Source organism: Gekko japonicus, unplaced genomic scaffold, assembly GCF_001447785.1.
Source record: "Gekko japonicus isolate JY-2015 unplaced genomic scaffold, Gekko_japonicus_V1.1 scaffold1312, whole genome shotgun sequence".
Lineage (NCBI taxonomy): Eukaryota > Metazoa > Chordata > Lepidosauria > Squamata > Gekkonidae > Gekko > Gekko japonicus.
The window spans coordinates 517,463-538,046 of record NW_015164225.1 but is presented as its reverse complement, the minus strand read 5'-3'; the positions used below and the strand labels follow the sequence as shown (position 1 = coordinate 538,046).

The window sequence follows — 20,584 nt, the reverse complement described above, 5'->3', positions numbered from 1 at the left end:
ACAGGGCATCAGTGGAGGAAGTCTGTAGGACTGGTACGTGGTCTTCGTTATCCACATTAGGCATTACAAGATATGTATGACTCTGCTGATGCAGCATTCAGACGGAGAGTGCTGCAGTCTGTTCTGACTCTTGATGACGACCACCCTCCCAAAAATTAGGGACACTGCTCTGGGAGGTCCCACAAGATGTCCTCCACTGCAGAGAGAGAACGACCATTGGTTACTCACCGTGAAGGGTCCTTCTCCTCTGAGGCTTGGAGGACATCTTGGCCCTCCCGGGTCGTCATTTCCTCTATCTACTATGCTGTTCTTTCACACTCTATTTAAAAATAATAATAAGATTACATGAGGGAGAGGACTCACCTTTTTCTTCCTGTTCCAATGTTTGTGATTTGGCTATACTCTTGTTGTTGATGTTCAAGTTCTCTTTTACAGTGGTTAAGTTAGTGTATTGCTTTTGGAGCACCAGAACTGAGCCTAGGGTGACTCCCACTACAGGAAACAGGAAGTAATTGAAATTAGTCCTGCCTCCCTAAGTGATGGTTGGGAATCACCCACAAGATGTTCTCCAAGCCTCAGAGGAGAAGGACCCTTCACGGTGAGTAACCAATGGTCGTTCTCCAGCTCAACAAGGTGGAGAATCCATGCTCTAGCACAGTGGTACTCACGCTGTGGCTTGCAGAGAGCCACATTCCCAGTTGCCATCAGCCAAAAGAACCACACTTACTTCCAACCCCAAGATGAGGCCTACGCTTCAGGGAGTTCTTGCAGCTTACCTATTCCTCTGGTGGTGGCTGTTCCAAGGTGGGGACCACCTGCCAACCGCAAGCCCCTCCAGGCAAGGTTTTGCCAACTTTCCTGAAATGGGACAGGTGTCACATTGGGGAACAGTGCTCAGAAGAACCACGTGTGTATTACTGAGTATTACTGCTGTAGCAGCTTCGAGATGCTGGAACTGAGATTCATAAAGAGCGTGTGGTGATGAGGTGGCCTTGGTTCTTTTCTTTACCAGCTGTGGGTAGTACTTTACTGTCTTTTCTGTCTCCCGTCCCCCACCAGTCTATATGACCTCAACTTGGAGAAAAATGAGGAACAACGCAGAGCTGTCTATCAGGTGGTGGCAGGCACCTCCAGACCAGCCCCTTACCTCATATTTGGACCTCCAGGTACTGGCAAGACAGTCACTATGGTAGAGGCCATCAAACAGGTGAGGAGTGCACTTATTCAGTATGATTTTGTAACATGATACATCAAGATGGGTAGCCATGTTAGTCTGTCTGTAGCAGTAGAAAAGACTAGGAGTTCAGTAGTACCTTAAAGACTAACAAAATTTGTGGTAAGGTATGAGATTTTGTGAGTCACTGCTCACTACTTCAGATACCTGCTAGAAAGCTCATACCCTGCCACAAATTTTGTTCATCTTTAAGGCACTACTGGACTCTTACTCTTTTCTACTGTCACATGATACAGTGTGGTTTCTATTGTATATAAGTGCAAATGTATTTTCATATTATATGATGTATGTAGATTTTACTTTCAGCTATAAGTTCCTTTGAATAAAAGTTAATTATCTATTGTTTAATAAAGCTAGGAAAATTCACGTGTCTTTATCATTCCTGCACACACTCTTCAACAGTTTAGATGAGATTTTGGAATGCCATAAAGTGTAAACTGGAATACATTCATTCATAATTGTTCTGACAGTTAACCAAAGAGGCTCTTTTGAACTAGTTTACTATTACCCTGTACCTCATAATGGGTATTTGACCACTAAGCTGTAAAAAAGTGGTGTTTTCATAAAAAGCTGAATTGTCCTGAATCCCTAATGAGGAAAGCTATGTTTTACAAAAAACAGATCTTTTATAGTTTAAAATGATGCATAATCTCATGTCTTTTGATGCCTACATCTCAAGTAAAAATACATTGCTAGGCAGAAGACATGAGAATTTTTAAAATAAAAATTCCTTTTTCTTTGTTTTGTTTGTTAAAGTACTATAAATGCATCCCTTTTGGGGAGCTCAGTGAGAAATCTGCTAGGCAGTTCTCAGAGAGTAAATCCTGCAGTGCTGCAGGGTGGGTGAGAAGGTTTCTTGTAACATTGGAACTGGGTTATTTCTTGTGGGACCTAAACTGGAAATATTAGAATGACTAGCTACATCCAGCTGCTCATATCCGTGTGACCATGTAATAAATACTTTTATAATCTCTTGCTTAGTTAAAAAGAAGTAGAAATCTAGTTTAATGAAGTATTAAAATGCTGGAAGCCCTGTGTGTTCTTTGATTAAGGAGAATTGCCAAATCAGAATCCCTATTCTTTAAATTTTTGGTTTTATATCAGAATACTGTGCTGAGGAAACGTAGCCTCTGCAACAGCAGGGGCTAATTAAACTCAGGCCTGTGACCAAAATGCTAATTGACCTATATTGGGTCAAAGAGGCTTTTAAGTTTCCTAGTGACTTATTATAGAGTAATTTTCAATGTGGTGTGTAGTCATTTGGCCATGACAATTTGATTAGCTACAAAAGTATCATAGTTTGGGGAAGGGAAGTGATCTTGCTTGATTGGTGTGTTCGCAAGACTGAGCGTGAATATTTTCCTAATACAGGAGTCTTGCAGAGACACTAAATCCAGTTTTGCATCCTCTCTAGCATGCTTCCACTCTCATGGTGCCCTTTGAACAATCTCATACCTCCATTCCTATATGCCCGGCAGTGTGACCTTACCTGGCTGATCAAGAATGTCCAGTTTAATTCCTATCTTAACAGGTACTGCGCTGCATTGAAGGTTCCCATGTACTTGCCTGTGCCCCTTCCAATAGTGCCTCTGACTTGCTGTGCCAACATCTCGTGAAACATGTGGAAAAAAGGAACATCTATAGGATAAATGCTTACAGCAGGGATTATCGCCTGATACCTGAAGATATCAAGGTGTGTAGTAGCTTCATTTCTCCAGTCAGGCATTTCAGTGCAGACTAGTATTCTCTATTTTGGTTTGTTAGGATGATAGCAGCCCACCACCTGTGTTAAGATAGGGCACTGAAAGAATTGTCAAGTAATGGAGCCTCAGTCCCAACAGTGCCTAAAATATGTATGTTTTTGCTTCTAGCCTTATTGTAACTGGGATAATGAGGAGAAATGCCCTGTCTTTCTCAGCAAGGAGACACTGAAAAGCTACCGGGTCATCGTCACTACCCTGATAACAGCAGGAAGGTAAAGAGGATTAGGTGCCATGCAAAAATGAGAAACTAGGATGCATGGGGAATGAATAGAGGTGTATTTATCGATGTATGTTTTGCATAGGGTGGTATTTTACACTACTCAAATGGAAAAAAATTGATTCTGTTACAATTTTTAATAAGATTTTTTGAAATGTACATATGGATCTCCCTGCACTCCTTATTGCAAGGGAAAACTTCTTTATTAGCTATATATGTAAGGGCAGAATATTTTTGTGATCAGGGGATTTTCATCTCTTATCAAAACACTCATTCTCCGTCCTCCCTTGCTTTTGTTTTCCTTAGTATGATCCATTGCGCAACTTATGTAAAAGTTATTATTTTATATTTAGAAATTGTCTCTACAGCCTCTGTGGGGACTCTGGCTTATATAAAACATAATAAAAACTTAAACCACCATAAAAGTTATTAAGAATTGAAACCTAGCATTAAAAACCCATCTAGAGTATAAAAATAGCATAAAGCTCTGAGCACCTTAAAATGAATGTCATCAGGCTGTTCTCAGGACTGGCTGAGAAGCTGCATGTTCATGCTCATTTCTGTCTCTTTCTGCTGGCTAGATTAGTTTCTGCTGACTTCCCTCGGGGGCATTTTTCTCATGTCTTCATTGATGAGAGTGGCCATGCTGTGGAGCCAGAGAGCCTGGTTGCCATTGCAGGTAAATGATAGCCTTCTTGTATTCCTCTGCACCCTTTTTATGTCTTGAAAATTAACCACATTTTTATGGGGAGGGTTTTTTTAAAAAATGTGTTTGGAAACTGAACAAAATGCAAACTGGGGAAGAAGGTTGGTTCACCTTGTGGGTTAGCCATAGATAGGCATTGTGGGTTTAGACCACTGTACCCTCTAAGCTGAGTTAGTGTGAGCTAGCTCACATTTTTTTAGCCTCTGGCTCACACATTTTTGTCTTAGCTCAGGAAGGATGGCTCCAGAGCAGACTAATTTATGCAGTAGCCAAATTGCTTGCTCACAACTTTAATGCCAGGAGCTCACAATGTAGAATTTTTGCTCACAAGACTCCACTGCTTAGAGGGAACGTTGGTTTAGACCTGTCATCCTCTACATTCTCGCCTCCTGCCTGCTGCTTTGTTTCCAGGTGTCTTGGTATTTTAGTCAGGAAGGGCCAGAAGACGCTGAATTGATTGTTTGGTTTGTTCGTTGTTTTGCTGGAAAATCGCTTCCTTGTGTCCTGAAACAGCATTTGGATTATCCTGCTTGTTTATTTTATTTGCTTCCATTGGCAAATCTTGGGCTGTTCTCCCAAAGGCACATTATTGGTTTTGCCACTTTTCATTGGGGTGAAAGGTTACTGTTGCACTTCACTCAGCTCTACCAAATAGGCCTCATAGTAGGTTGTTTTTATAGAACTCTTAAGGAAAGCAAGACCAACCACCACATCAGGCAACATTTACAAACCAAACTAATTTATTAAGCACAATAGCATGCTGCATTAGCAATAACAAATAACTCAGTAAAAGTATACAAAACATGTATTAGTTTACCCGTGGGAATTAAAGGAACCACCTAAAGCCACAGGGTTACCAGTTGGTCACTTCAGAGGCTGAGAGCATGCCTGGTCTTCTCAGGGATAGCAAGGAGCAAGCTATTGCCCGTGGTTGTGCTTAGCTTTGCTCTGTTGTGGATTGAGAGCATAGAAATGGGTTTGGTTTCTTGGGATGGTGTCTTCCCTCTGTGCTTGTCTGTCCTTGGGTTGCCCAGGGCTCCCACTGGCTAGACGATTCACTTTAAGATAAATGTTTCTATTTCTTTCAGTGGGGGAGGTAAAAAGTTTAGCTATACTTTCTCCTTGTAACTGCTCTTCCACATGTGTTCTGACCACATCTTGTCTAATGTAAGCATAATTTTATGTGTACTTGTGAAGAAAAGGCTTCAGCAAAAATTAGCAGCCCCTCATCAATTCTGTTTCACCTTCTTCCAGACTATCTTTGAATGTTGCTTTTGACAGAAGTTTATATTCTAAACTACTTTACCCAAGCCGTTTCCCAGCTTTCCAGGCATATGTACTGGTGGTGTTCCTAAACACTTTGGCCAATTTAATCACATCTTCCCTTTTCTCTTGCTTCCAGTTACTTACCAGAGGATCTTAACCACAGCTTAGCATATTCTCCTATTTTGATGCATGAGCTCCTTTACAATTGGAAGCTTCCTTTTTCTCAGCTGCAGCCTCTGAGACTTTTTCAATTTATTAGCCAAGTTCTGATTGGGGTCTGGGGTGGGGATTCTTGGATTCTGAATTCATGGGCTCACCTGTTATAGTATCAGATCAGTCCTCCCACTTGCTCTGTGGGCAGGACTGTGCTAAAGAATCTTGCTGAGTCCTTTTATTACCAGCGGGAGAAGGATCTCAGTACATGCCCTGAGTGCTCTGTTCTTCTCGCTCTCCATTGTTTCCCCTGGAACCAACAACCATGCAGCTTGAGCACACCTTTTTCCTGTCTAGGTCTCCTAGCCATGATGGACCCAAAGACAAATCCCAAAGGAGGACAGCTTGTTTTGGCAGGGGACCCTCAGCAACTGGGACCCATCCTGAGGTCTCCTCTGGCTATTGACCATGGCTTAGGTGAGTGTGAAACAAGTGGCAATGCCTTTTAGAACTTACTCCTTCTGTGCCAGTGTTTTGTGCAACAGCAGATTATCTGTCTGCCTCCAAGGGGAGTACAAAGTAAATGGACTCCAGAACCATTCATTTGTGCTCAATTGAATAGGCAAGTATTTGTGTGAGAACTATAATAATCATGGGTGCCATAGTATAAATAATGGCCTCCTTTGAGGATTTTTCACTATCCACCAGCCACTGGCAAGAAGCTCTTTATAACTCGTCAGCTGCTCAGTTCTGTGTGATAAGCTGGTTCTATGAGGCTGTGCCCATGTGGCTTGGAGAGATATTAGCCATGGAAGAAAGATACCCCCCACCCTGCTGCTGGGGGTGGGGTAAAATCAGCCCAAAATAAATGAATGTGCTCACACATGCCTTATGAATCGAGGTGGCATCCACAGTGTTTACATCCTTGGCAGCTGCCAGACTTCACTCTGCCCACGCTTTTGTACTTTGTGCTGCTCTGAGAGAGACTTGAGGGGAAAGAAGAGTTTGGAGGGAACACAGCACTGAGATACATTTATGCTGTTGTAGAACTTTCCCTGTTGGAGCGACTGATGAATCACAATCCGCTGTATCAAAAGAAGGATGGGAGTTACAACCCACAGTTTGTGACTAAACTGCTGCAAAACTACAGGTACATCTCCTGCTCTGCCTCTGAGTTCCAGCAGATGGAGCATAAGAGCTCTGTCTTGTGTGTATCTGGCTGCCTGTCTAATAGAAGGCAGGTTTCAATCTGCCAATAACCCATAAAGTATCATGGATGGAATGAGTGTGGTTCCTGGGTTCTACCCTCCTAGTAGAGATATTAGCCTACAGTCCCTAAACCAGGCCAGTTTCCTAAAGATTGCAAATGAACCCATGTTTGTGGGGCCCCAGACACTGGATGAATTATGCTGAAACATTGCTATTTGCTATTCACAGTTAAACTTTATATTCTCCCTTACTTTGCTTGGCTGTATTTAACTGCTTTCACTTTTGGGGGGATGGGGGAGGGAAGTGCCAAAAGGAACAGAATACAGTGAGGTAGAGCAGAGTTTGTTCCCCTCACCCAAAAAATCATTTTAAAAAAACAAACAAACCTAGTTCACAGATATATATACCCATATACTGTAAGGGGGCATCATGTAGTAGATCACATCTAGTTTAGCATTTAACACTGAGGCAAAATGTACCTTTGTCTGTTGGAAGTAAGAGATACCAAATGAATGAACTGGCCCAGTACAAGGGATTGATTAAGGGGGAGAAACTTGACTATTTCATCATGGAAGGGTCTCATTCCGTTATTGTTGTCAAAGAATTGTAGCATCTTTATGCATTTGCAAACGGGTGCTTGCAGATGTTTCCAGCTTTCATTTATGTCAACTGAGACTTTGTAAAAGTTGTAGCTTTGAAGTTCCTATTTACATTATCTTCACACCTTCAGATTTCAGTTATTGCCAAAGGCAGCCTTTTGACACAGGAACCCCCAAAGTTTGAAAGCCATTTTGAGCACATGCTATGACTAGGGAGTAAGGAGAGAAATGTTTTCTTGGGCATTGCCATGTTTCTTTTCTCAACCATCTGGCATTATCAAAGCACACAGATGTGTGCAGTATTTGTCTTAATCTTCCTCACATTAGCCTTGTGAAGCAGGCCAGTATTTTTGCAGCTTCTCAGATGGAGAATTGAGACAGAGAGTGCTTTGACCACTTAGTAAGTTTTATTGTGGTGCAAGCCTTCACAACCCCAGAAGAGAAAAGAGGCACGGTGTTCTCCTCAGTCTCAGGCGGTTCATGCAGACAGTGTTGGTTTGTGTGCTGAGGCCCATTCTCCCACCCAAGGTCTCATGCTGCGATCTTGAAGTTTCCCAATGAGAAGTTCTACGAGGGGGAGCTGCAGGTCCATGCCAACCCTGCCATCACACATTCCTACTGCTCCTGGAGTGAACTGGCGAAGCAGGTGAGAAGCCACCAAGCCATCATTGAGTCACTTTGTCACCCGATGTGACCACTTTCAGACAACTGAGGTGGTATCTGTCACTCTTGCAGGGGTTTCCCATAATCTTTCATGGAGTCTGTGGAAAAGACGAGCGGGAAGAAAAGAGCCCTTCGTTTTTCAACACAACTGAGATTGATGTGGTGATAGACTATCTCAGAAAACTGCTTCTGGAGCAGCAGGGCAAAAAAGGCTTGTCCCGCATATCACCCAAAGAGATTGGCATCATCTCGCCATACAGAAAGCAGGTGATGTTATCTACTGGTTCCTACTTATTGAATAAGACTTGCTGCTGGGAGCAGGGGAGATTTCGGGCAGCCCTTAATGGTCAAATGTCTTTGATGTGACCTGAGCTGTTCTTGGCTATGATTATGCCAGAGATGTAAGTGTAACCTGTGACATGGGCCATCCACAGAGGTGGTTTCTGTATCCCAGTGGTTATTTCTGAGAGTGCAACACCACAGTTTTCAGGTGCTGTATGCTCTGGCAGTGGTCTGTTGCCTTTAAGCCCTCTCCATCGTCAAGGTTTCTGAGCCCCTTGCTAGTCCTTCCTGTACCATTCCTGTCCTCTCCGTTAGGAACAGCCATTATCCCCATTTAATGGACCAAAAGAATTCTTCCACAAGCTGTGCTAGCCAGGAACTATGGGGGAGTTTGGGGGTGAATAAATTATTAATTTTGCATTTTACTGTAGGTGGAAAAAATAAGAAAAGCCATTGATATATCAAAGTTAAAGGCCATGTCAGATATCAAGGATCTAAAGGTGAGACCTTTTTGTGTTTTAAGGAGATTAAGACTTCGAAGGACAGCCATGAAGGAAAAATTCGAAGGGCAGCCAAGAAAAGATTCTTAAGTGTTAGGGGTGTGTCAAGATTAAGTTAATTCATGTGATTATATTCCCCATTACTACGTATGGGTGTGAAAGCTGGACAGTGAAGACAGCTGTCAGGGAGAACATTGATTAATTTAAACGTGGTGTTGCAGGAGAGTTTTATGGATACTGTGGACCACCAAAAAGACAAAAAAATAAGTTCTAGACCAAATTAAGCCTGAACTGTCCCTAGAAGCTAAAATGACTAAACTGAGGTTACTGTGCTAAGCTAGACAGTGTCGTCCTAAGCAGGCAGACATACAAAAGGAGACACTTCTTCACACAGAGGGTAATTAAAATGGGCTGCTTGAAGATGAAGTGATGGCCACGGGAATAAACAGTTTTAAAGGGGGATTAGTGGAGGATAGGTCTCTCAGTGGCTACTAATGATGGTGACGGAGGGGAACCTCCACATTCAGAGGCAAATCCCAGAGCCAGAAGGCAACTTCAGGGATAGGTCTCAGCCTCTATGCCCTGTCGTTGGCCCTGCAGAGGAACTGGTTGGCCATTGTGTGAGACAGGATGCTGGACTAGATGGATGACTGGTCTGATCTGGCAGGGCTCTGCTTATGAGATGCCCTTCTCAGCCCATTGAATTCAGTGGGCTTAGAAGCATCTAGCTTTATTTCCATCTAATTTAGCACCCCTGTGGCTAGCTAGATGCTCCTGAAAAAGTTTTGTTTAGCCAGGAGTGACTAGGGGTGTATGTTCAGATCTACTCAAGCCAAAAATATACCGGAAAAATACCGTATTAATGTTTTTCGTGTATATTTTGGAATGCCAAAGGTATCTGGTTCTTTTTTAGGATACTGGAAAAAATTCCTGGAAAAACCCTAGATATAATTGGGAATTACTAGGTATATTTGAAAAACAGTGGAGAGGCGGGAGCAGTTTGCTTCTGCCTTTCAGCGGTTTGTCAGGCTTCTATTGCAGTCCCTTTAAAGGTTAAAGGGACTGCAGAAGACTGCAGAAGACAGCCCAAGGATCGGCTGTGCTGGCAGGGAGTAGATTGCTCCCCACTGGCTCTGCTTCAGTCTGGCTTCTTGTACAGCCTGATTTAACCCGGGCTGCACAAGAAGCCAACCCCAGGATCAGCTGTCCCCACAGGGAGCAGAGTATTCCCTGCTGGCACAGCTTCAGTTTCCATCTTTTTTTCCTTGTGTCTATTGGACCTGGAAAAATTTGGGATTTCCAAAAAATGTTTGTGTTCAGTAGTCTCACATGATAGAGATTACAGAAGTATATTTTTTCCACTTTAAAACTAATAACTATTTCAGGGAGTCTTGTTTCAATTAATGAAACCAACATTGTGAATCTATACAACAAATTTAGAGTCCAGTGGCGCCTTTAAGACCAACAAAGGTTTGTTCAAGGTATGAGCTTTTGTGTGCACGCGCACTTTATCAAATACATAGATGGGCAAAAAAAGGTTCAGGCTTATAGGCAGAGAATGAACAGCAAATTAACATGCAACATGGTGATGATCATTCTCTCCTGTCAGGCAGGGAGGGCAAGAGAGAATGAAGATTCCCAGTCACTTCCAACAATTAGAAAAGGCACCTTTAGACACTTCTCTGCTAGTTTGTCATATTGTTGGTCTTAAAGGTGCCATTGGACTCTAAAATTGTTGTACTGCTTCAGACCAACACGTTTGACCAACTGGATCTATTGTGAATCTATATCAGCCTACAAACGCTAAACTGAGCATGTATAGCTGCATTTTGGATTGGGGCCATGTAGGAAGTGAAGAGAGGATTTAAGTCCTTCAATCTGTTCTCATGTTTGCTGGTTGAAACTAGGCTTTCTATGCTACTGTTAGCCATCTAAAAGAGAAAAAAAATACATTTTTTCCCCTTTGAAACTATTATTGATGGTGCTGGTTTCAATGAGCAAAACCAAGCAGAACCTGAAAGAATAAGGCTCCAAATTATGGCTGCGTGTGTGAATAGTTTTTAACAGACTTTGATGTGTGGTAGCATAATTTTGTTCAAGTGCAAAGTCCCATGAGTTGGTCCTCTGTTTGCTTGTCATGTTTAAATGAAGCCTCAGATTCTGGACCTGGCAACCATAGGGGTTGCTGCGTGTGGAGACGAGCTGTCCCTGTTGCTCTGTTTCATCTTGGTGGGGGTATTACTTGCTAAATTACTTTGGGGGGGGGGGGAAGGCCAGTAGCTCAGTTCCAGAAAAGTAGATAGGCAAATACAGTAAACATCAAAAGAAGCTCTGTGGCACCACAGACAGTTTTTGTTGTGGCGTACGTTTTTGTGAGACACAGCCCCAAATCTGTTCATCTTTGAAGTTCTCTCTTGTTCTTGTGTTTTGTTTTACCCAAGGCATTTTCCATCTCATTTCCTGTCACCTGGCTATTGTTCTCCTTTCCTCTTCCTCCAGGTGGGCTCTGTGGAGGAGTTCCAGGGCCAGGAGCGGCGTGTTTTGCTCATTTCCACAGTGCGCAGCCGAAGTGAATACTTTCAAATGGATAAAGATTTCAACCTAGGATTCTTGAGGAATCCCAAGGTACAATCCGACATACATTCCTCTTCAGTCTCCCCCCCCCCTTTGCCTTTGGGGACCCAGGGCATGTCCAGAGCATCAGTGACATCCCGTTCTTCAGTAATTTGAGTCATACTTCATTGCCTGACTTGGCCATATGGAGTATGGCTGCAGAGTACCTTTCTGTCTGCCTTATCTAGAGTTAAACCGGAATCTTGGAGAGGGCCTCAGAAAACAGCATGCCAAGCTCTCATCCCATCCTCTGGCATCACAGTCCTGATGCCCAGAAATCTGTTGGCAAGTCTCCCATGTTCCTTGTGGGTTGAGGCAGCATACATGACAGTGGGGGGCCCTATCCTGAACACATACTTGTACCTTCTGACCCCCTGAATTAAAGGGCACCACAGGCAGTAGCAGAATTAACCGTGACAGGAATTGTTGCAGCTGAACAAGCAAATAAGCTTTCTGCATTGTTCCCTTCAGAGCTGCAGAGTGCCAGACAACCCCTCTCCCCAGTTCTTTTCCTTCCTAGTGCCACCATAGACTTGGCAGAGAACCAATGTGAATTAAAGCCTCCATGGCCTGGACTGCCAGGATCTTTCATGTGCATGGAGGGTTAACATGGCTCTCCTCCTTAAGGTGCCTTGGTTCCATTTCGAGGGCTTTTGACTATTCTGCTGGTCAGACCTCCATTTGTGGTGGTTTCACGCTAAGGAGGGACAGCTGCTTTCAAAGCGCCAAGGTTTCCCTTTCCAATAGGCCAAGGCTGTTGATGTTCTCTCGCATTCTCTTTTTATGTTCAGCGCTTCAATGTGGCTGTGACAAGATCCAAAGCACTCTTAATTGTCATAGGCAATCCAGCTACTCTCAAGCAGGATCCGATCTGGGGCGAGTAAGTATTTCCCTCCAGCATTATTTATTTGCATGCTTTAAAATTTATGGATTGTGCTATCAAGGCAATTTGTCGTATGAACTGAGTAAGACCACCCCCCCCTTCCTTACTCCCAAATTAAAATACACCCGCCTAAAGTCCCCCAATTTCTCACTCCCTTGCCTGTTCCCTCCCCACCTGGCAATTTCAGTTCCTCCCTCCCTCCCTATACTGGCAGGCCCAGGTACCTCTGGGTGAGATGAGCTACAGATTCCCCATTCTGTTAAACGTCTGTATGAAACCCATTTATTTATTTATTTATTATTTAGGCTTATATACCGCTCTGACCCGAAGGTCTTAGAGCGGTTTACAGGCAGGGTGCAAGTGCACATTATAATCCCTATCTACGGCCACAGCTATCGTATAGGGGTGGGAATTCCCTACCGGCACCCAAGTGGTGGGTTAGCTGCGCTGTTTCTGGCTCCGGCTTCGGTTTTCTCCGGTGGTCCAGTTTGTTCAGCATTTCTCCTGGTGTCAGGCAGGTCTTCTTAGTACGGAGGCTTCTTTTGGCGCGCGGTCCGCATCAGTTCCGGCTCGGCTGCGTCCTCATTCGGCTCCGCCGAGCCTGCGCCTTACATCATGACTGAAAGGAAAGTCCCTTCAGTGTATGCATATGAAATTACATTCAGATGTGCTCCTCTTCAATTGTGGCAAGTGAGTTAATTGTCTTAGTTATTGTCTGGAGGCAGTAATGGGCTCTATGAAGAATGGGTACTTAGGCAGGTACCTGTCTGTTTTCCCAGTGGGGCGAATAGCTCTTCAGGGCCATTTCAGAGTCAGGCCCCCACATGCATGATTTTAAAAGGAGAGGGGGGGAATCCTTGGAATTCCTAGCAATGCATGTATTTCAGCCCTGAGAGAAATGTATGGTTGGTGGCTAACAAGGCCTGTCAGGGTTTGCAGAGTCAGCCCGATATGGATGGTGTCGCCTTCTCCCTTCAAGTTGTTAGTTTGCAGGTTGCTTGTAGATCTGGCCATTCAGATGCAAGAACAGCAGATGTAGCTAAAAGAGGTGAGCAGTGACTCATGAAAGCTCCTACCCTACCACAAATTTTGTTAGTCTTTAAGGTGCTACTGGACTCTTTTCTAAACTTGACATAGTTAAGTCCTCAACCTGTCTTAATCTGGCCTTGCATTTACCACCTGTAACTAGCTTCTGCTGGTTTGCCAGCTGTGATAGATTTGTCTGTAGTTACCCACATACTCATTAAGGCCCAGTTAAGTTACTGCAACACACTCTGTGTGGTGGTGCCATGTAGCTTACACGTTGCAGTGGTTTTAAAAGATCTGTGTTGGCTTGCAGTTTATTTCCAGGCACAATTCAAAGTGCTGGTTATTGCCCATAAAGCCTTTGGGTCTTCACCAAGGATACTTGAAGGACTGTCTTCTTCCATATATACCTGTCTCCAAATTATAACCTTCACTGGAGGCCCTGCACTATGTGCCAGACAATGGCACACCAGAGAATTTTGCTCTACATCCAGGGCTAATTCTCTGCCCTAGTCACTGAGAATTGATGACGTGCTGGCAGTGCCACTGAGGCCAGCAGCATGGAAGCAGGCAGATATTATGACTTAGGTGCATCATAGCCTCTCAGGATCACACATGGAATTCACTGCCACAGGACGTGGTGGCAGCTACAAGCGGGAATTAGGTAAGCATATGGAGCAGAGGTCCATCAGCCACAAGGTATAGATAGGAACTCTCAGACTGGGGCAAGGGATGCACTGTATTCTTGGTGCTTGGGGGGGCACAGTGGGAGGGCTTCTAGTGTCCTGGCCCCACTGCTGGACCACCTGATGGCACCTGGTATTTTTGGCCACTGTGTGACAGAGTTTTGGACTAGATGGGCCATTGGCCTGATACAACACTGGCTTTTCTTATGTTCTTATGTTCACCCCCACACACACACTCACACCTGGGTCAGAGTAGCAGCATTGCTGGGTCTGTTCCCATTGTGTTTACCGAAGTACAACCCTTGTCTTACTCCCTTTTAGTGGCACACCAGCATCTTCACAGATGTGTTTTCAGCTCTTGGGCTGAAAAGGTTACCCATTCCTGTTCTAAGACATTAGATGAAGACATGTTTATTTTCTAAAGTCTTTATATAATCTGCCACATGGGAGCTTTATAGCAGCTGTACAATTTTTTGTGAACAATTTTTTTGTAGTGCCCTGCTTAGACTGTCTGAATCTGTTGTTGATCGCTGCTATGTTAGTTGCCTTGAATTTCTTAAAAAATGGAGTGTGTGTGTTTGCTAGCTGATGATCTATAGCTGGAGCTTTATTCCTTGCCAAATATTTTATATGCCCTTTTTACTGATTTCTTAGTTTTGCTCTTTCTTACCTTACAGCCTATACTCTCGTTTTCCAGTTCATATTTGATTTTTCAAAATATTTCTGCCTAAAGATACTGTTTATGTTCATCTTTTTAATCTTATTGTTATGAAATTATGTTGTAAGATACCTTGGAGAGGGGTTTTTTTAATGTGTAAAGTGCAGAACGAAAATACTTTCAATGAACTCTGGAGCAAAGACCCAGTTACCAGAAACTCTGAGCTGAATCCTAACTAGTTTCATTCCAATCTTCCTTTTCAAGTTGAAAAGGGTGTTGTTCCTTGGTCCTTGTTAACCATGCAACAGTTCTGTCCACTTTCAGTCTCTCACTCCCTTGGCTCAGGATGTTAGTATTTAAACAACAGTTTTTGTTTGTGCTTCCAGGTTTCTCAAGTACTGCAGGGATAATGGTGCATACCGAGGATACCCATATGAGGGAGAAGAGAATGAGGAGGATGAAATTCTGGCAGCAGAGCTTAATTCCCTCGACCTGAACAGGCAGCCGGCAGGTAAGAGCCTACAATGACTCTGAGACATGGTTTGGACCCCAGTCATCTCTTTGGTGTATAATGATTTTCACTGTAGGGGGAGTGCGTGAGAAGACATAAGAGCAGGGCTATTTTTGGGCAGGAACGCACAGGAACGGAGTTCCGGCTGGCTCCCAAGTTGGCCACGCCCAACAGCAGAAACTCATTAGGATTGGCTACATTAGGGGTGTGTGGTCTAACATGCAAAGGAGTTCCTGCTACAAAAAAGGCCCTGGGTTTTGACAACAAACAAGGTAAACAGAATAACAAGCAAAAGGTGGGTGTGGCTGGATAACCACACTTCTGGTAACATGGGGGTGCGGCCTAATGTGCTAATGAGCTGTGCTGTCAGGGGTGTGGCCTAATATGCCAATGAGTTTCTGCTGTTGGGTTGTGGCCTATTATGCTAATGAGTTCCTGCTGGGCTTTTTCTACAAAAAAGAGCCCTGCATAAGAGGCTTGCATGGTCAGACCAAGGGTCCATCTGGTGCAGCACCCATTTTCTACAGTGCCAACCCAACCAGATACCTCCAGAAAGCCCCCCAAAGACCTTGAAGGCAATGCCCTTCACCCATTGTGATCCTGCAGTAATTACTATTTGGAGGTACGCAACATCTCAATGCAAAGGTTGCTCTGCTCTCTTGGCTGATAGCCACTAATGCATCTGACTTCCAGAAGGGGCATTTTCAGAGACGGGGCTCTCTAAGGAGACTGGCCTCTCTGCTCAGGGTAATCCTGTGCTGGGCTCTAATCCATGCATGGGAAAGAGACTTGCAGTTTACCAACCATCTTGCAGACATTTCAACCATACATAGAGTATTTGGAAGAAAATAATTTTTTATGACTGATTACAAACCCTGTTTGTTTTTGTTCCTAAGCAGCTGTATGTGTATGTACTTTCTGAATAGATTTTTGTAGCAGAATCTTCTTGCATACTTGAAGGAATAGGGGTTGCAAAACAGTATTGTGTAAACAGGTTCCAAAGCACTATGCCCGAATGTCACCAAGGGAATAGAGGGTAGGTGCTGGAGTAACAGAATGCTCTGCCAGCATTAACAGTCAGCGTCAGCTCCTCCTCTCCTGTGAAGCCTCCCGTCAGTAAGTCAAACAGTACTTTAGAGTGACAAACAAGTAATTCTTGTCTCTTCATTCTTCCTTCACCTTCCCCCCCCTTCTTATGCAGGCCATAACTTAGCTGAGAGTCACATTCAACAACAAGTAGAGCCCGAATGGAGACGTGAGCACTGAGCTCTGTGCAGCACTGCTGCCCTCTGCATTCCCAAATATCTCACATCTCTTTCTGCTGCTCAGATTGCAATGCAGGTGGCAGTCCAGTTCAAGAAATCATGTTTGAACATTTCACCTCCCGTCTCTCAGGGGCTGAAGCAGGAATCCTGCACACCGATCCCAAATTTCCAAGATGAACATCCTAATTATGCAATGGGAATACTTTGTGTAGTTATCATTGTTAATTCAGTGTAAATCTCTTTTTCTTCAGCTTAGAGAGGGACTCCTCTGGACTTCCTCTCCGATTTTCTAAGTGTTTCAGAAGTGCTGGATTGTCAGGGCAATAGAAATTACAAAGTGGACTGAGGAGTGGTGCTGACTTAGGGCAGGGACTCCACTTCCCCATCCTTCATTAATTTCTCATACTGTGGCTGAAATGATGCATATGCTTTTTTCACTGGATTCCCAGCTGGCGTTTAAAGTTTACCTTGAATTGCATTTAGAAAAAACAAAGCTTATTTCTTGCTTTTTCAAGACAATCTGATTTTATCAACTGTTTTGTACTAAATTTCCATTAAAGTTTACAAAATAAAATGACTATTGTATCATGGAATCACAAGACCACAGTGTGGTTCTGCAGACTTCTTTCGCATCACTCCTTTTGTTGCAAGTAGTGAAAAGGGAATAATGGGGAGAGAACATGATGGCAGAAGGGAGGGATCAGGTATACTTTATCCAGCTTTATCCAACTTTCAAGGAGTGCAGCTCATGCAGCTGAGGTCTTCCAAGGTTGGAGTGGGAGGACATCTTTGATAGTTTAACAGAATTAAGGATGTACATTCAGATAACTAGTAAAAATCGGAACCAAATACACTGTACTCTTTACTAGTTATAAAAACCAATCTGAATTGGGAAGTGTAACAACGGTAAAATAGCATGGGGGAAGGTAATTGATCATCTGGTTGATGTGACAGGTTAGAGCGGGGGGGGGGAGAGAGACAGTCACACTGATATTATCTCTTGCCCCCAAAGAGCATTAACTCCTACAAAAGCTATGCCAGGGAACCTCTCTGTATATAAAGCCAACAGGACACAGGGATGTAGCAATGAGTGGGATAAAATGAACTTGCTCCCTGTCTCTCCTGCCTGGGGAGAGCTGGGGGTAGAGTTCAATCTAAATGAAGAGTTTTCTGAATACTGTCGCCCACGCAGTTAGTTTATTTAAAAAATGCACATGCTTCCTCTCACATCTGCTCAAGGCAGCTGATGAAAGTAAAGCATACATGCAGAAGTTTCCAGGCTCAAACCCTGTCATCTCCAGCTAGAAGGTGATGGGAAATACCTCTGCCTGAGACCCTGGAGAGCCACTGCCAGTCTGAGTAGACAGTACCAACTCTGATGAACCAAGTGTTTGTGTGTTCAAAGCAACTAACCTGTTATATTTACTCATATCTGTTAAAAATTAGCGCTACCAGCAAGAAAAATTTAAGCAACTCTACATTGTTGCTGTTTTAAGCATGGCTATCTTCAGTACATCCTTGATTAACAATGTGGAAAGCAACCATCAGAGTGTGATAGTTTTGGGTTAATCACTGTGTTAACATATATTATGCTACCACACCATAACTTTTCAGCACATACAGGGCTATTTTTGGGGCGGAACGCACTGGAAAGGCGTTCCAGCTGCCTTCCGAGCCCAGGGGGCGGGCACATGCAGCAAGCCCCACCCCCTGCTCCCAGCAGCCCTCAGTCAGGCCATGAGGAGCAAGAGGCAGGGAGGTAAGAGCCCACCTTCCACCCGCCGGCCTTCCCGGGTTCATGCCAAGGCGCTGGGGCCCACGGAAGGCCTGAAGAGTCCGCCCGCTGACCTGCCCATGCCGAGGCACTGGGGCCCGCGGGAGGCCCAAAGAGTCCACTCGCTGGCCTTCCTGTCCGGCGCCTGAAGAGCTTGATGGGGTGAGTGAGGGATCCGCGGGGGGTGGGTGGGAGAGCCCCCCCATCTCTTTACCTTCTTTCCCTCTGTCTCTTTTCCTCCGCCTTCTCTTTCTTTCCCTCCTTTCCTTTCCCCCTTTCTTTCCCTTCCCCCTCTTTCTCTCTCTCTCTCTTCCCCTCTTTCCTTTTCTCTCTTTCTTTCCCTCTTTCCTTCTTTCTTTCTCTCTTGTGGTATCATCAGGGACAGATTGCATAGGAAATGTTATTTTGGATTTATCCTTAAGACCTAGGAAGGTGAGGGTTTTAGATCTTTATAAAATGAACCAGGGATTACTTAAATGTAGAGGTTATGAAAGTTCTGTTTTAGGTAAGTTCAAGTAATGTGAGCATTAAGTGCTTAGTAATGGGGAGGAGGGAGTTTCATAACTGATACATGATGAATAGTTGACCTTTGCTACTGTTACATTATTCAGCCTGCTCATTATATTAGAGAAAATGAAGTTACACTAAGAGAAAGGGTGAATCTATTGTCCTACAAAGTGCTTCCATTATACCACAAGACTGAAATCTCCTGGTTACAGTTTTATATCATGATCAGTAGTGCCCTGAACTCTCTGTTGTAATCTTACATCTACTCTCTATGTCCTGCTAACATCCTGTTTGGATTTATGTAATATACTGTATATGGTACAGACCTTGCAAATGTTTTGGAAGCTTTGGTTGGTGCAACGTGCAGCCATTGGCCTAATGAATGGAGGGCAAACATAAAAAGTCATATATTACTTCTATCTTTGTTTCATTGCATCAGTTGCTTATTAGCTTCTGGTCCCAGTTCAGGTTGCTGTTTCTTACCTTTAAACATTCTAAACATTTGGTACTTTCCTGCTTATTAAGGGTACCTGGAGTGGTTTTAACTCTACATTCTCCCATTGACTGTAGTAAGTTAACATAAGAGTAACCAGTGTTGGATCAGGCCAATGGCCGATCCAGTCCAACACTCTGTCACACAGTGGCCAAAAATACCAGGTGCCATCAGGAGGTCCAACAGTGGGGCCAGGACAATAGAAGCCCTCCCACTGTGCCCCCCCAAGCACCAAGAATACAGAGCATCACTTGTCCCAGACCAAGAGTTCCTATCTATACCTTGTGGCTAATAGGCACTGATGGACCTCTGCTCCATCAGTTCTGAAACGGTGCACAACTTTCATGGTGTGACATTCACCCTATGGAACTCCATTCCCTGGGAAGTAAGATTGCCCCCTTATAATATACTAGGAAAAAGGCCCGTTGTAGAAATAAATACAACGGCCTCTAGAAAGAGGCTCTGGGCGAATGCTCCAGCCTTGGGCACTCAGTGTCAATTTGCTGTGGCGACCTCAGCAGGGTATAATGACACTGAGTTCACCATTTCCCCCAGAGGAACTGATCTCTGCTACCTAAAGAACAGTTGTAATTTTGAGTGATCTCCAGCCCTCACCTGGATAGATGGCTAGCCTATAAAATAAAGAAGGAAAGAGAGAAGCGCACCAACTAAGAAATGATAATAACAAAGAAAAGTACAATACGCAAGACCTAAAAAAGATAGTGGAAAAATTCTATAAGAAGCTATACCAACAGGTTGTAGATAACAGAAGTGAAATTGCAGAATACCTCAAAAACAGAATTCAAAAATTTAATACTCAACTAAACATTAAACGATCCCATAATTTTAAGCGAAATTATGGAGGCATTTAGAAGACAAAAAAGGAAAAAAAAACCCAGGCCCTGATGGAATACCGGCTGAATTTTATCAGACTTTCGAAGAACAGTTATGGACACCATTTAAAGAACTTTCCCAAAGAGTAGGTAAAAACAATAAGATTCCAGAATCTTGGAACCACGCTTTAATAAACACTTATCCCAAAACCAAGTACAGATAAGACTGACATTAAAAATTATAGACCCATATCACTTCTCAATGTTGATTACAAAATATTTGCATCAATAATAGCAGGAAGATTAAAAAAGGTTTTGACACAGATGATCCACCAAGATCAAACCGGATTCCTACCCAAAAGGCAAATGAGAAACAATATAAGAATCATTATGGATGTATTAGAATACTATGAAGAACATCCAGAGAAAGAACTAATGTTAATGTTTCTAGATGCGGAAAAGGCGTTTGACAACCTGTCGTGGGACTTTCTATTAAAAAAACTAGACGCGGCAGAACCTGGCCAAGAATTCTACAATACAATTCAAGCTATATATAAAAAGCAATACGCAAAAGTAATAATAAACGGAGACTTGACGGAAATGATAGAGATCCAGAAAGGAACCAGGCAAGGTTGCCCATTGTCTCCCTTACTTTTTGTTTTTGCAATAGAATCATTAAATGAAGATATAAGAAAAAATAAGCTAATAGAAGGCTTAAAGGTGAAAGGGGAGGAATTTAAATT

The 20,584-nt window shown here is 43.5% G+C and overlaps 1 protein-coding gene across 1 annotated transcript; it reads left to right on the top strand.

The window, feature by feature from the left end:
- Positions 1-1,059: 1,059 nt before the first annotated feature.
- LOC107108152 (putative helicase MOV-10) lies at positions 1,060-16,678 on the top strand (the record flags this gene model as incomplete). The annotated part of the gene is made up of 13 exons (XM_015408553.1): positions 1,060-1,207; positions 2,766-2,927; positions 3,106-3,209; positions 3,796-3,893; positions 5,697-5,816; positions 6,387-6,489; positions 7,676-7,793; positions 7,883-8,077; positions 8,524-8,592; positions 11,092-11,217; positions 11,997-12,085; positions 14,845-14,969; positions 16,171-16,678. Coding segments are annotated over 13 exons (1,522 nt in total), but the record flags the coding sequence as incomplete, so codon positions are not given.
- Between the last annotated feature and the right edge of the window lie 3,906 nt (positions 16,679-20,584).